The sequence below is a fragment of the Falco rusticolus genome, chromosome 7 (genome assembly GCF_015220075.1).
Source record: "Falco rusticolus isolate bFalRus1 chromosome 7, bFalRus1.pri, whole genome shotgun sequence".
NCBI lineage: Eukaryota > Metazoa > Chordata > Aves > Falconiformes > Falconidae > Falco > Falco rusticolus.
Genome location: NC_051193.1, coordinates 59,525,231 through 59,540,429, shown reverse-complemented (window position 1 = coordinate 59,540,429; position 15,199 = coordinate 59,525,231). Strand labels below are relative to the sequence as shown.

The 15,199-nt window shown below is 37.9% G+C and overlaps 1 protein-coding gene across 2 annotated transcripts in view; it reads right to left on the bottom strand.

Moving 5' to 3' along the window:
- SCFD1 (sec1 family domain containing 1) overlaps positions 1–15,199 on the bottom strand; it is a 54,947-nt gene that overhangs the window by 38,150 nt on the left and 1,598 nt on the right. For both annotated transcript variants that reach the window (XM_037394394.1, XM_037394393.1), the window contains exons 2-9: positions 12,218–12,288; positions 11,281–11,369; positions 10,175–10,265; positions 9,222–9,344; positions 7,861–7,948; positions 3,628–3,717; positions 2,469–2,524; positions 1,423–1,508 (exon numbers count right to left, since the gene is read on the bottom strand). In XM_037394394.1, the coding sequence (XP_037250291.1) occupies positions 1,423–1,508; positions 2,469–2,524; positions 3,628–3,717; positions 7,861–7,948; positions 9,222–9,344; positions 10,175–10,265; positions 11,281–11,369; positions 12,218–12,288 (694 nt within the window). The remainder of the gene's footprint in view (positions 1–1,422; positions 1,509–2,468; positions 2,525–3,627; positions 3,718–7,860; positions 7,949–9,221; positions 9,345–10,174; positions 10,266–11,280; positions 11,370–12,217; positions 12,289–15,199) is intronic.

The window sequence follows — 15,199 nt, the reverse complement described above, 5'->3', positions numbered from 1 at the left end:
CAAGGGTTTTTAATTTAATTTTCCTCTTTGTTAGTATATACAAGTCCATAAAGAAAAAATTATCATCTTCTGAGATGCACTGTGGTAATTCCATCAATACACAATTTTGTGGGAAAAGAATGCAGAGATGCCTAAATGTTTTGGGTTACGGCTACATGAAACGTTTATAGTGAAGACAGAAAGGCTGTGAATTGACAGAACAGTATTGCAACCATTTCCCTTAAGTACACTAACCTATGGTAAATGTGATGGCTAAATTACAGTTTACTTTAACAAAATAAAAGCACGTTAATTCCACGCTCTGAATTTCCTTGCAGTAACTATCTTCACGTAGATATATAATCTCAAGAGCCTTAGTCACGAGTCTGAAAACCAAACTAAACATCCAAAGCCATTTAACTGGTTAAAAGTTCCCATATTTCCCATTCCTTGTATTTTGATTTTCTGAAGGTAATGATGCTATACTCTCAGGAAAACAAGCCACCCCTCTGAATGAAAAAAGACAGCGGTTACAATTCAGTTCCCCTGAAAACCAAGGAACTGTATTTCACAGCTATTTCTCTCCTAATACCTTTCAATCTCATTCCATTTTGCCACTCTTGATTTTTTTTGTGTCTTTTATCCAGGTTCCGCTCTCAATTTGAGATAAAAATATGATGACTTTTATATCCAGTTAGGAGATCCTAACTGCCTCCTTCAGCTACAGTACTCCCAATACATCTCATATTTTCTCATACAGTGTAAACTGTAATACACTTTCCCAAGGCAGCTTGTGGAGTATTCAACTATCTGGGGGCAAGGCTACCCAGGGGAGGCTATCGAGAACACATTATCAGAAGCATACAAGCATCACAATGTCTTTTCTCACCACTCTTTCCCCTCAAAGGATTCAAATCGTCATGACTTAACAGTCCTTAATTATCTAATTATCCAGGTGGTGGTCCTTAAGCAGTCCTCCTCTGATAGATACAGGGATCAGCTGAGAAACACTTGCTCTTGATGTAACTACAACTGGTAACAGTGTTCACAAGTGAGAAAACTGGCATTTCCTTCTTTTTAATAGACTCAAGGTTGCCAACAGCCACATTCAGACATCCAACTGCGTATCACGGTCCTGTAAACTGAGTGTATTTGCAGGAGTTTGGTTCTTGCTGGGTTTAGAGGGTGAACAAAATTACCTGGTTCACTAAATAATCTTTGTCTCACTGCCCTAGGACTGCACATTTACTAGCTATAAAAGTTCTCAAACAGGTTAAGCTAAAAGATTGGAAAACTACCTTAGAAGTATGCACATTCTTTTAATATAGAATTTGAACAAACTCTTGTAAATATAGTTTTCATTATAGTGGTGACATCCCAATGAGATGTTTCAGACAACTAAAATACAAATAACAAAAATACACAGCTATTATAACACCATACCTGAACTGGCCAGCTCCAAGTGTGTCACCTGTAAAAAGACTGTTTCTGGCATCTCTTAGGTTCTCTCTGAGCTTCTTATCTAATTTCTGAAGGGGGAAAAAACAAAACAGCTTTTAAGAAACCAATCGTTTCCTAATCTCTTTATTTAAAGATTTATTGTGCTGGTTCTGTAGTTTATAAATGTCTTAGCTGCAGGAAGTCTAGGTCACGGGAAAGAAAGAAATCTCTTCCTTCTATTTTCTCCCTCCAGCATTTATATTTGTATCTAGGACCACAAAGAAGATGCTTCCTTTACATCCACTAATGTCCTCCCAGGCAATGAGAACCCTCTTCCTAAACATGCAGATAGAAAACACCTGCAGGAGGCACCAAGAGGGAACCACAGCAGCAGCAGCAAATTGGGGCTGTCAGACACTGCCACACTAAGCCTTCCATAAAAATGAGATTACCCTTAATAGGAATGCATGCGCACTGAATGCTTAAGTTTAACCAATATTAAGGCTTCACTGTCCAAGAAAGATGTGAGGAAGATGGAAGATACTAAGCACAGTGACTCCTAATGAAGACAGCTGTAGAGATTTTTAATTGTGATCTAGTTTGGTAATTTCATCCCTGCTTGATGATAAAGTTCAGTGTCAGTTTAATTTGATATAATAAAAATGCCTGTACTTATGGGGTTTCCCAGTAAGATAGATAAAAATTTCTAAGTGAGGCACACAGGAAAACCCAGGCCAGACAGCAGCTTTTTAAACTGTGTAGACACAGCTTAATGGTTGTAACTATAATGCCCATCAGAAAATCTTGATAAACTCTAGATTAAGAATGATCATTCACATCATTGTGATTCCATAATATTAAAATTTCTACAGGTAAGTTCCATGGAATTGAAACCAGAAAGGAAAACTGGTGTATCTCCCTTCCAGTTTTATTTCCTTCATAAGGAAAAGGATACAGTAACATTTGATCTTTGCCTAGTATTGAGAAAATAAACAAGGTGTTAGGAAAGTTTTAAAACAATAATACTTGTTTAGAAAATAGTTTCTTACCACTGCCACCATTTCAGCTGCAGTTCCTCTTGAGCATCTGATTATAGGAATAGCTCCTAATAAAAGATATATTGACTCCTACTTGCATTACAATTTTTAAATTACAACTTAGTGTACTTTTCATAAAACAAATTTTAGTAACATTCTGGAGATGAAATTTTTCAAGTGCAAAATACAAATGTGTATTAATCTCTTTCAGTCTTTATCTATGAAACAAAAAGTACTATATAGAAATGTTAAATAAAAGTGAGTACCTCATACAGGAATTTACAAGAAAGTATAGTGTACACTAGAAAGACAGCTAATATACTATAGAGGGGACAAACTATCTCATATAGAAGCATCAAAAGTTACGTTTCAAAAGGTTATAAGTCCCTTGAGAACAAGAATAATAAGTACCATAACACCACCACAATGTATCAGTTACAACTCACTGCAGACTAATGCTATTTCCAAAGGCACATTTTCCACTGGCTTTCAGGTTTCAAAACCTTTAGCTACTGTCTCTCCCTTCCTTATATAAATATGAAAATTCCAATACCACAGAGCTGAAGTGACTAAGTATAAGAGAGTTAATTTGTATCACACCAACACCTGAAAGAACTCAATAGGTCCAAGGGAATCTCTTGAACACTGCCCCACAGCGATCCCCAGCTCCCCTTGTAGGAATGCTCTCTCTGATTGATTTCAGTGAGAATTTAAGATTAAATGCCATCACTATGAAAAACGTATGACCTAAGCATTAAGAAAACACAATAAAATAAGTAAATTTAACATATCTTCCTATTGCTTATTTCAGTTGTGTGTGTGTATAAAAAAACCTGCAGGTTTGTGTGAGGGGTTTTTCTTCTTTTTCTGTAAGGTTGGTTTGTTTTTTTGAGAACTGCAAATTCAAACTCAAAGCACTATTGATCTTCATTGCAAACTAGGATTTTGTAAAAACAGTGAATTCGGATCTTTGCGTTTCAGTGTTCTCAGCACAGCAATAATTTGAGCAAGAACATTAACCAACCCTGCGAACTATTAAGATTTCCGTCACAGATCTAATTCTGCCTTTAATTTGCTATAGGAAATGACTAAACTTCTAGGTATCCCATTGAATATGGATCTTTTCTAAAAGGAAAACATATGGAAAATATGCTAGAATTTGAAAACTTACCTAGTGTAACAAAAAAACAGAAGAGACTATCAACAATAGTGTCCATTATAGTTTCCATTTCTGTGTCCGTTATATCTGGTCGGTTAATGGCTAGAAAGGTGTGGAAAAGAGTTAAGAATAGGCGTAAAGAAGTTTATGCCACTTCAACACTGAGAAAGTAATCCTCTTCCTAATGGCTGTTAATAGCCAATAGCTTTTGTTGCAGAACAGATCCTATTGTGAAATGCCCCTCCTAGCACATCCATTAGTTTTCTTCTCCTTTTTTTCTATTTTTAATCAAAAAATTGGGAGAACTCAATTATTGCTCATTGTATAAGGTCAAACACTATACAATCTTTTCCAATTATCTCTGACAACGCATATTGTAACTTCTGGGTTGTGTTAATATTGTGTTATTTAAAACTTCCTAGAAAACCATGTTATGCAAGAGAAAAGGCCATCCACTTGGAAACGATTTTTCAGATATAAAATCTTCAAGTATCAGTTATGTAATTTAAAGAGAATTACACTATGCAGTTATTTATATTTAAAGATTCTAAATCCCTCTTCTTGTAATGGAGATTTTTCTTTTTTCTTTTTATTTTAAATAAATTTACTGTCAGTCTCTAGGTTAGGGATAATTCCCAAGTTCTAAAACATTTCACGCTATAGATGGAAAGACTTCCCTCACATATTTAGGTCAGAACAAGAGACACATAGCAACACTCCTATTAAATAATTAACACTGACAAGAATACAATCGCCAAAAGGAAACATCAAACCTAATCTTATCACTGGTGTCAAGTCAAGCACTGTCTCATTTCTCACGCCATAAATCCCATCCTTGTTTATTTTACCTTTAAACATTTCTCACGTAATTACCTGTCTTATACTCTTTCTTCAAAAATGAACTTCAAAGATCTGAACATTAATAAGCCTCCCATTCCAGATATATGCATGGCCAGCCATAATCATTCTCCAACTTTAAAGGTGCTTTTTCTCCCCTGTTTTTGTACTCTTAAGAACTTTAGAGAGATGGATTATATTAGCAATTTCTACCAGCAGCTATAGTTAGTAAGTCAAACTTTTTACTAGGCTGCTAGGATGAGAGCAGCAATAGAAGTACCCCCCTCAGCATTTTTTTTTATTCCAAGTTCAAATTTCTGAAATACCAGCACGAAGACAGGCAGACTGTTTCCAATATCTGTATTTTTCTGTAATGACAAAGCTTTGAAATTAACTAGGGTTATCATTCTGTAGTTAATCTCCAATTAATGGTCTCCCAGTTTACAGGGGGTAAATAATCTTATTTTTACTCCCTTGCTTTTCTCAATTTTAAAATCTAATTCCCTCTCTACTATTATATTTAAGATACTCATTTATGATGTTCCAGTAATCTGCATACTGTTGGTGCCTTCTAATTTTGTGTAACATGTACATTTTATGAGTACATTTCTTTTTTTTGTACCATAGCCATCAACACAAATATTCAATATTACTGCTTCTTAGGCCAACCTTTGAAAAACTCCATTAATAATCTTTCAGTGAGCTGTTCTATCACCTTTTCTATATAATCCTCTCTCTCCACTGTAACAAGCTTATGGGGGGACGCATCTATTAAAGAAAAGTAAGCTACATGTAGTGATGGACAAGAAGTGGTGAGCTTCTCACCACTTTCTGAATTTCAAATACAGAAATGTGTCTCCTACACATTTTCTTGTTGTTTTACAAAACTGATCCAAACTTGGTAAAGAAGCATTCGAATAGCATCAAACAGGATGGCAGAAACATTGACTTTATGGCAGTATTACGCATTTACTCTTCCTTCTACAAATTCACAGAAAAACAGAACCAGAAGGAGCCTGAGGGATTATGTAGTCAGTCCTCTTTCCCAAAGATGAGTTAAGCCCATGTTATTTCTCCGCCTAAACCAATTTCCAAAGCCTCCCAGTCATAAAAATGCCCTAACATTTATAGGTAATCTGTTCTAATATTTCACTATCTTTAAAGTTAGAAATTGCTCCCAGTATCTGACCAGAAACTTTCTTGTTGCAGTTTAAGCTCACCACTTCTTGTCCATCACTACATGGACAGAGAGAATGTGTTGTTATCAGGCTTATTTGTCGTGACATTACCTCTCTCTAAACACAGCCATACAGCCAGGAAACTGAAAATTAACCTTTTTTGTTATGTTTATTCTTAGTTCACTCATTTGGCTACATGCATGGCCACAGATGGCACTGCCGCTGCAAGAACAGCAGGCTGCCTGTCATCACCATCAGATTTACATTGACTTATATAGATTATGACACTATATACAAACCGGCAGTTTCCTGCTAGGGTTACTTTCCAAAGGCAAACCCAGACCACCTCTTCTTTGCCTCTGCACTCCTACTGCCTGCCTATGTCAGATCTAGAACTCACACAGCGAGATGGATCGGCTCAGCACTCTACGGGAAAATTAATCACCTTCTATGGGAGATCAGATTTCTGTTCGGTCAGCTTTTGGAAACAGCCCACTTCTAGACTGGTTTAAACAGTGTGTGAAACCACGTGTCGTGTAGCAAATTTTAGCAGCCCAAGACAGGAAAGCAAAGCACACAGAAACTGATGGGTGCAAAACACTGTCAGTCATTTTAATTCAAATTTTGTTAGCTAGCAGGAATCTTATGAGATTCAGTCAAGTATCTTTACCTACACACAAACACATCCCAAAACAATTATTACTAAAACTCTTAACAGCAGGTTTCATTAAAAAAAAAAAAAAAGTCTGCTTTTCAAACAAAAATGCCCTTCATTCTGACAACAGAATCAATCCCCAGCATGAGACAGAACTCAGTATTATGGATCCGGTATTAAAGAAAGGTACAGACTTCCAAAATTGGACCAGCGAGGAGAAAAATCTCACTGATAAATGTTAGGCATATGGAGACTTCTCATCTCTACCTGGTCACTAGTGAGTATTCTGTGCATCCAAATAAAGCAGGAATTAACTGTGTGACACTGGGACCATGCTACAGCAATGAGGAGCTGTTGCTAAAAAAGGGCTATCTTGTCTCTGACTTACACACTTCTGCTGCTTCCCTTGCACTGGATTTGTGGATCACACAAATGAGCTAGTATTTTCTATGAATGAGTCAATTGAACAAACACTCTGCAGCTCCAAGATTACTGGTTCTGATTTAAAAGCAGGAGAAGATGAGGGAAACTACAGCAGGGGAAGCAAGACAACCCACCCTATAACAGCTAGCCATTTGAGTAAGAGGGGCAGGACAGGTACAGTTCTCTCTTGATTTAGCATTCTGAATGGGTCAGGGAGCACAAAAATCAGAGCAAAGGTGGAAGGAAAACTATGTGGACAATTATGAGAGCTCGTATATATATTGACTTGAGCTGCCTTAGCACCATAGCTGTAGAGGTAATTGACCTAAAAGCAGCCACTTAGTTTTTCGGCTAGGTTCCAAAACAGATCCAACAGAAGTCCCAAGAAATGAAAAAAAAAAAAAAACCAAACCAAAACAAAAAAAAGTTTCATGAAGCTGACTTCACTTGCCACTTTGAGACTTTATGAAGAAGCTGATATGCTTGGCTCACATGCTTGCAGAAGCAATCAGCATTTCTTCTTTTCCAGAGTGCCCTTTCCCAGATTCTTCCTTGCGCTACTCCAACTCCTGATCCTATCTACCTCCCCCTGCACACCCCATTTTCATGTCTTGAATAAGAAAAGTAGGTACCAACTCGTCACTGTCTAGAAACTCTATCAGTTGAAGTCATTTTTCTTGCTTTGCATTCCTTACAGTAACTCTCCAGCTGACAATTCACACAGAAACAAAATACTGAATTCCTGCAGAACTGCTGAAGGGATTATGACTAGATAGTGCTGCCTAAATGCAGCAGCCACCCACAATGTCTGTATCTACATGTGTAAACAATTCGAAATTTTTCCTATGTGATTCCAAATATAAAAAGCCCTACTGTCCATATATGTCTATACTGCAGTTTTGCTTTATTAAACTTGTTATTTAAAAATACGTAATTATTTTTCAATATTACAATAGCTGTGTAGTAAAGATGCTGAAATTAATATCTAAGGACTGTATCCTTCATGACTTTAAACTACACAGCTAACAAGATTATCCTGAATTCTGAGTAGATCAAAGCAAAACAATATCATTGCTTGGTATTAGCTGCAACTTCAAAAGTAAATCTCAACTTTAGACATTCCAGTGTAATTTTTATACAAATTTTACTTACCACGATACGAAACCAGTTCTTTGTTTTGGTTACACAATACGAACATGTCATCTTCTAAAGTAATAAAATTAAGATATTGATCAAACACCTAGAAATCAAGGAATAATCGTCAGAACAGTCCAGAGTGAAGCATAAACAAACCCATCTACTTTTTGAATCTTTCACAGAACTACTATTAAAAGAAACGCAAGATACGATGTATGAATTAAAAAGCCTGCGTAAGAATTGAGTGATAACACAAAACCTCACAGCACCTAAAAAGTGCTAAAAGAAAACAGTTCAAGTTATTTCTGGACAAATTTTTAGTAGCCAGTTATCACTGAAAAAAGTAACCTGGAGGACATTATAATAGTATAGGTTTATTTTTTATTAATATGAAGGACTACAACATAAACAGTGTTGAGCTCTCAGGCAGGAAAGAGGGCAATATCTACACAATCCGAAATTATAGCTGACAAATTCTGGTTTTATTGTACATACCTACACATTCAGGAAAAAAATTAAACCTCTCTACAGCATAAAATTTTAATGGGACATCACAACAGAAAAACAGATTTAGCAAAGTAAACACAGTGCTGCACCACAGTGCAGCACCAATTTACTCCTGCTGAAGACCTAAGGCTTAAACAATACTCGTAATTTTCATTTCATTTCACAACAGTTTCTTTCTCTCATGCCAGTAGTACTCCCTACCAGGAGTAAGAAGTAGTGAATGAATTTAAGTATATGTGAAAATAATTATAGTTAGTAATTTGCAGGTTTTGGTACAGGCATTCAACAAAAGTTAAGAGGATACGTACCTGACACCTGCCTTTAAATTATAACTGTATATACTGTACACTTATGTGTACATTATAACTGTACACTGTATTATAATATATATATACTGTATACTGTATAACTGTACACTGTATTAATTATAACTGTACACTGTATAACAGCATCTACAGTATAATGTCTATTTAAAATGACAACTGCACTCATACCACACTTTTCATGTAGTTAGGAGCTAAAAATCCCACCCCACCATATATGCACCAGGTGCACTCACTGAGCTGATGAGATCGGGAATTCTCTGAAACCACTGTATTCCCCCTTTTATCATTTAGCACAAAGGTCTTGCAGCACCTAGACTCCTGACTAAGCTGAAGAATGGTACTAAACTGCATTAGTGAGACGACTGTAGATTTCCTTTTTTCCCCCCCACTAAATCTATGTGTGCCATTGAACCTAGCCAAACATTTATTTTGTTCGTGATTCAGTCAGAAAAGCTGTGTATGGCACTCAAGTGGCCAAGTAAGAATGCAGTAACACCTGTAATGGTAGTATCTTTATCATTAGACCCTAGGAGATTTTCTTACCTTAGCCACTTGGGTTACTGCATTAGCACCTATGGCAGCATTTGCAATATCTTCCAGTTTACTTCTTGAAATGGCAGAAATAAAGTTTAAATAGTAAGATTCATAAAGCTGGTTTCGAAGGTCCTGAAAGGAAGGAAAACCACAACCTTTTTCCTGAAGAAGAACTAATACATTTCTGACTAACTAAAAAACAATCATACTTTCACGATGTGAAGTTCCAGTTATCCACAGTCAAACTAACTTTTTGGAAGTGTTTAGCTGTCTGTTCATACAGCCTCGTACGCAGTGTTTTGATTATGTAAGTAGATATAAACAACCTAACACAGAATTGCAAAAAACAGGAAACAAAATTTAAGCTACCAGACAGCAATTTCTATTGCACACCTTACCACTGACCAAAAATACCTTTTGCTTTTTCTCCTTCCTTTGGCGAAGATGTCAACCTTCCACCAATTCCTCCCAGAGAATGTGAAAAACTGAGGTTAGCCTAGTCCAACCCTCCAGCCCAAAGCAGAGTCAAACCGAGCAGGTGGATCAGGGTTCTGTCCACTCAAGTTTTGAACACCTCCAAGGACGGAGATTCCATGAACTCTTCAGGCAATCTGTTCCAGTGTTCAGCCACCCTCATTAAAACAGCTTTTATATTATGTTTAAATCGAATTGCCTATATTTCGATTTGTGCCGACTGCCTCTTGTCTTTTCACTCCCAACACTCTCTCCAAAACAGAGAAGACATATTTACCCTTCTACTTTCTGGGAAATTGAAGCTTTGCAGGTAAAAATGTGGGGTAACATTTTTATTATAAATATGTGCTAATATATAAAAAATATAAACAAAGGTGTTCAGACACGTACAAGAACTAAATATAGAACAGTCACACCCTGGTGAGTGCAGAATTGCTTCACACACTCAGTTGTGTCCACTCATTTGAAACATTAAGCATGCAAGCTACCTGGCACATTCTGTCGATATTTTCTTCTGTTGGCATTACAAAGTAAACAGCTGGAACATCTGGAATAGCATCCCGATCTGAATGCAAAAGCCTAAAAGGAGGAAAAATACATCTCTAATGTGTTTCTCCACTGATTTGTGGAAAATGATAAAAGCTAAAGAAATTATTTATTTGTACAGACACATTTAATTTCCTATGATTTCTCCCTATATCCGGCTACATTTTTAGCAAGAACAAGACATGAAAAAATCACGAAAAATCATAGTTGTGTAATTTTTGGCTAAGTATATTAACAGACGTCTCCAATGTTTATTCAATGCTTCAGAAAAGGCTTCACAAATCTTCAAAAATAGATTTTTGAATCTATTCAGAGGTAGGTAAAACACTGTATCTACAAAGCTCATATACCAATTATTAATTGTTAACATGATAACAAAAAAACCTGCATATCTCATACTATTAAACTTGCCTTTCCTGTTTAAAGCCAAAGTGCTTACAAGTTTTTCTCACATTTCTGCTGATATGTCAACATGTTAAACTATGTTTCCATTTCTAGTCTTCACTTAGTAGAAGCTGATAAACTTTTGGAAAAAATAAATGTATCTTCAAAGTTTCTCCACAACTATTATCACAGTTAAGGAATGACAATGAACTAAATAAATGCAATCTGGAGAAAGAGAAATGGGAAATCTCTTAAAATAATACCTAAAGATTTCATGTTTGATGAGACAATTAAATTCTACATGTAAACAGACAAGCAAAGAACATGCACAGTCCCATGAAACAGCTTGTGCCAAAATAATTTTAGCGTATGTAAATACAGAGGGATTTGTACAGACAGACTCCAAAAAACTACCTACTGGATAATTTTTATTTTTGAACAGGGGCTTCCTGTACTTAGAAATCCTGCTGTACAGTGTTTGGAATTCTCTCTCCAGTCCCTGATTCTGAGTAATACCATCTGGTTTTAGTAACAAGTCAGGGTATAACCTTTATTTTAGTAGTTATTTATTGAATGATTTTCAATGTTTTCTTCATGATTTTGGGGAATACTAAATAAAGGTCTTTTTAGGAAAAAAAAATCCCAATATTTTAAAAGTACTTACAGATGCAAAGTGATCCCCATATCTCTCAGCTCTTTCACTGACAGCAAAGGTGAGATTATATCTTGGCCAAATCTGTCATAAATGAGAACCTGAAATAGATACACATCTTCTTACAAAGAGCTGTAAAAAGTGAACACTGTAGAATACAGGATACAGTGGATACAGGAATTCAGGTTAAAGGAACTACTACTTAACCTGAAAAGTGCTAAACGTTTATCAATGTATAATAAATCATTAATTTGTCATTGACTTCCGTTTGTGCTTACTAATAAATACATTTTAAAAAAGAATGAAAAGAAACCCAATGATAGAGGCAGGGGGAAAATAACCACTTCCACCCCCTGAAATGTGTCAGTCAAACAGGAATCTGCTGTCAGAAATTAGTTATTGTAAGTGAAGAACCTCTCTGATTGCATTTGAGAGGAAACAGGGAGAAGCAGAGAGGAAAAAGGCAACAGAGTAGATGAAGAGACAGAATATATGCTCTGTGGTAGCAAAAACTCACAAATTACATGTTAGTTATTTTTTAAAGCTAACAAAGGGAGCTTGAGCTCAGCTGCTTCTAAATTCAAAGCTACCACTAGCTCTTCCCTTTCTATGGGCTTCTTTCTGACTCTGTGGGTCAGATACCTGTAAAGTATCATGCAAGTTTCTGCCAATAGGTACCAATGAGACCTAAGTACTTCTTAAAAATGTTCTACTTAGTTACTCATTAAAATACTGCAAAAGGATCAGTCATTGGGTCTTCAGGCAGCCCATTTCTCACATATGTATTTTGCTCAGTAATTCCGATACTATATTCTGTATATTCACAACACATGAAAAATTATTTTGTAGAGGTTAATAATAGAGAAGATACTAGAGTTGGTTAAAATTTGAAACTCTGAACTTTTTTGAACACTATAAATTCTCTTATTCCTGTTAAAATACTTCTTACCTTCCATACTGGTTCTCCTGTGCTGTTTTTAACAGGAGGGACATTGAAGTTCAGCATACGTTTCAAAGCCACTGGAAAACATAGCAGATTAATGCTTTAGTCTCTTTACCACTTTGCCAACAGAGATTAAACACATTAGCAGGATTTTATTACACATTTCATTTGAGAGGAAAACCATCATCAAATATAAATGCAACAAATCACATTTGCATTATTTTTATGCAGCTGTGACTGACAAGTGGCACACATCAGCTAGGATTTACAGGCTCTGGAAGACGCTGCAAAAGGAAAAGCAGTGAGTCCCAAAACATGAAGAAAGAATCTCTCCCTGCAGTTATACTGGCTATATTCTGTTGCAGCTTGCCTTAGTAATTCCAGTATCTTCCTGAAGGTGCATTCTGTACAGTAGCAACTAGTTTGATTTATTCCCCTGATCTGCTTTTCATACCCCTCAGGAACAACACTATTCACACAAACAAAAAAATACCTTTACACCTAACTGAAACTGACACACATTTTGAAACATTTTGAGAACTCATAGGAAGAAATTGCTGCTTCAAGGGGCACAAAAATACCCCCAACTTGCAGCAAGAAAACTCTCTGAAGCAGGAATGTGCTTTCACCTAACTTCCCATTCAACACAGAAAACCAAAGCAAATTCCTTCACCCACCTCCAGCTTATAAATCTATTAAGCAAGGAGTTTTATAATTTACCTTAATAAACAATACACTAAGTGCTGTTGCCCCATCTGTGACTAGCAGTAAAAGACTATTTGCATCAAAGTTAGTGGCTATTCTCTTCAAACTCATAAACAAAATAAGTGCAAAGCTTTGCAGAGGCAAAACTTGCAGAAATCAGGGCAATGTATACCACTTTGCTCACAAATGGACAGCCGCAGAAACGGTTGACTTCTGAGTCTTCGGCTAAATGAATCCTGTAAGCATACTCAGTGCAGGTCCCTGGGGTTTACAGAATCATAGGTCAGCTCAGGCTGGAAAGGACCTCAGGAGATCTCCAGTCCCACCGCCTGCTTAAGCAGGGTCAGCTGCGATGCCAGGCCAGGCTGCTCAGGGCTTCATCCAGTCAGATCTCCAAGACGGAGGTGCCACAACCACACTGTGACCTGTCCTTGTGGTGAAAAGGTTTTTCCTTATATCCAGTTTGAACACCTCAATTCATTTTATGCGTGTTGTCCCTCTCCTGCCATACACCACCACAAGGAGCCTGGCTCCATCTTCTCAATGTCCCCCTGACAGGTACTGGAGAGCTGTTGTTAGGTGCCCCCTGAAGCCACCTTTCCTCCAGGCAGAACAAGCCCTAGTCCTGCAGCCTCACTTCACAGTGCTCCAGCCCCTGACCATCTTGGCAGTCATTTGCTGAACTCCCTCTAACTGATGAACGAACATCTTTCCTGTACTGATAGCCACAAACCGGACATGGCATCTTGATGTGGTCTCCTGGGTTGAGTAGTGGGGGGATAATCACTCCCCTCGATCTGCTGGCTGTGCTCCTGTGAATATGGACCAGGATGCTGCTACATGGGGGCACACTGTGGGCTCACTGTCAGCTCGCTGGCCACAGACAACCCCTGTGGGCCTTTTCTGCAGAGCTGCTCTCTGGTCTGCCAGTCCCTTGCACACCTTCTTTCCAGGTGCAGGCATTTATGTAAGTTGCCACTGTTGAATTTCCTAAGGTCCCTGCTGGCCCACTCCTCTTGCCCATCTAGGTCCCTCTGAGTGGCAGCTCTGCCCTCTGGTGTATTAACAGATTCACCTAGTTTGCTGTCACCTGCACACTTAATGAGAGTGCACTTTGACACAGCCTCCCAGTCACTGATAGAGATTTTAAACAGAACAGGTCATAGGATAGACCCATGTGGTGCTCCAGTCGTTACCTGCCTCCAGGTATGTATGTCTGATCACAACCCTCTGAGCCTGACCATCCAGCCGTATTTTCAAGCATCCAGCTGTCCCACCAGCCAGCCCATAACATCCTCACTTGGATCCAAGAATACAATGTTAAAAGCCTTGCTGAAGTCCAGGTAAATTACATACTCTGCTCTCCCGTTGCCTACGCATCCAAATATTTTATCACTGAAGGCAATCAGGCTGGTCAGGTGTGATTTACCATACGTAAATCCATGCGTGCCTTCTCCTTCACATGATGAGAAGTATTTTCCAAGAGGATTCACTCCATGATTGACTTCGAAGTGACACAAAGGCCTGGGAGAATTTGTTGGTGAAGACCGAGGCAAAGAAGGCATTGGGTACCTCAGCCTTATCTGTGTCCATCACCACTAAATGACCAGCTCCATTTAGCAATGACCCAACATTTTTAGTTATTAATATTTCCGCTACTAATGCCACAGCAGAAGCTCTTCTCCTTGCTTTTGACATACGCTACAAGTCTCAACTTCAGTCAAATATTTGCTTTCCTAAAACCATCCATCCGTGCCTGGGTAACGTTTCTGATGTCCTCCTTTGCAGTTGTCCCTGCTTTCTCCTCCTGTGTACTGCCTTTTCAAATCACGTTACCAGCAGTGAAACTTGACCATGGGAGGAACCAACCTGGCAGTGAGTGCTGGGTCTCCGTAAAATCCAGCCTTCCCTACCACGTGCTTAATACGTTTTTCCTTTTTTTAAACACCATGGAGCAGTCCTGAAAGTTGATTACAGACTGCTCCTGAAGCCTTGGCTCCCTCATCGCCAGTGACAACTGCCATACATTTCAGTGATATGAGCAATTTTGTATAAGCTGCAGGGCTATGTATTTTGGTACTACTGGATCTGAAGCAGCTGCTTTTTAGAGTTTACCATTTAAATTAAAGCTTGGCATAAGCTCTCTAAGGAAGACAGTAATCAGACCAGTGATGTGCCGTGACAATCATGACAAACACTCAGCAAGTCTCTGGGTTCCTTTCTTGTATTTATATTGCCATTTCATTTACATTTAGGCTGAACGCTCTACGGGGCAAGGATCAG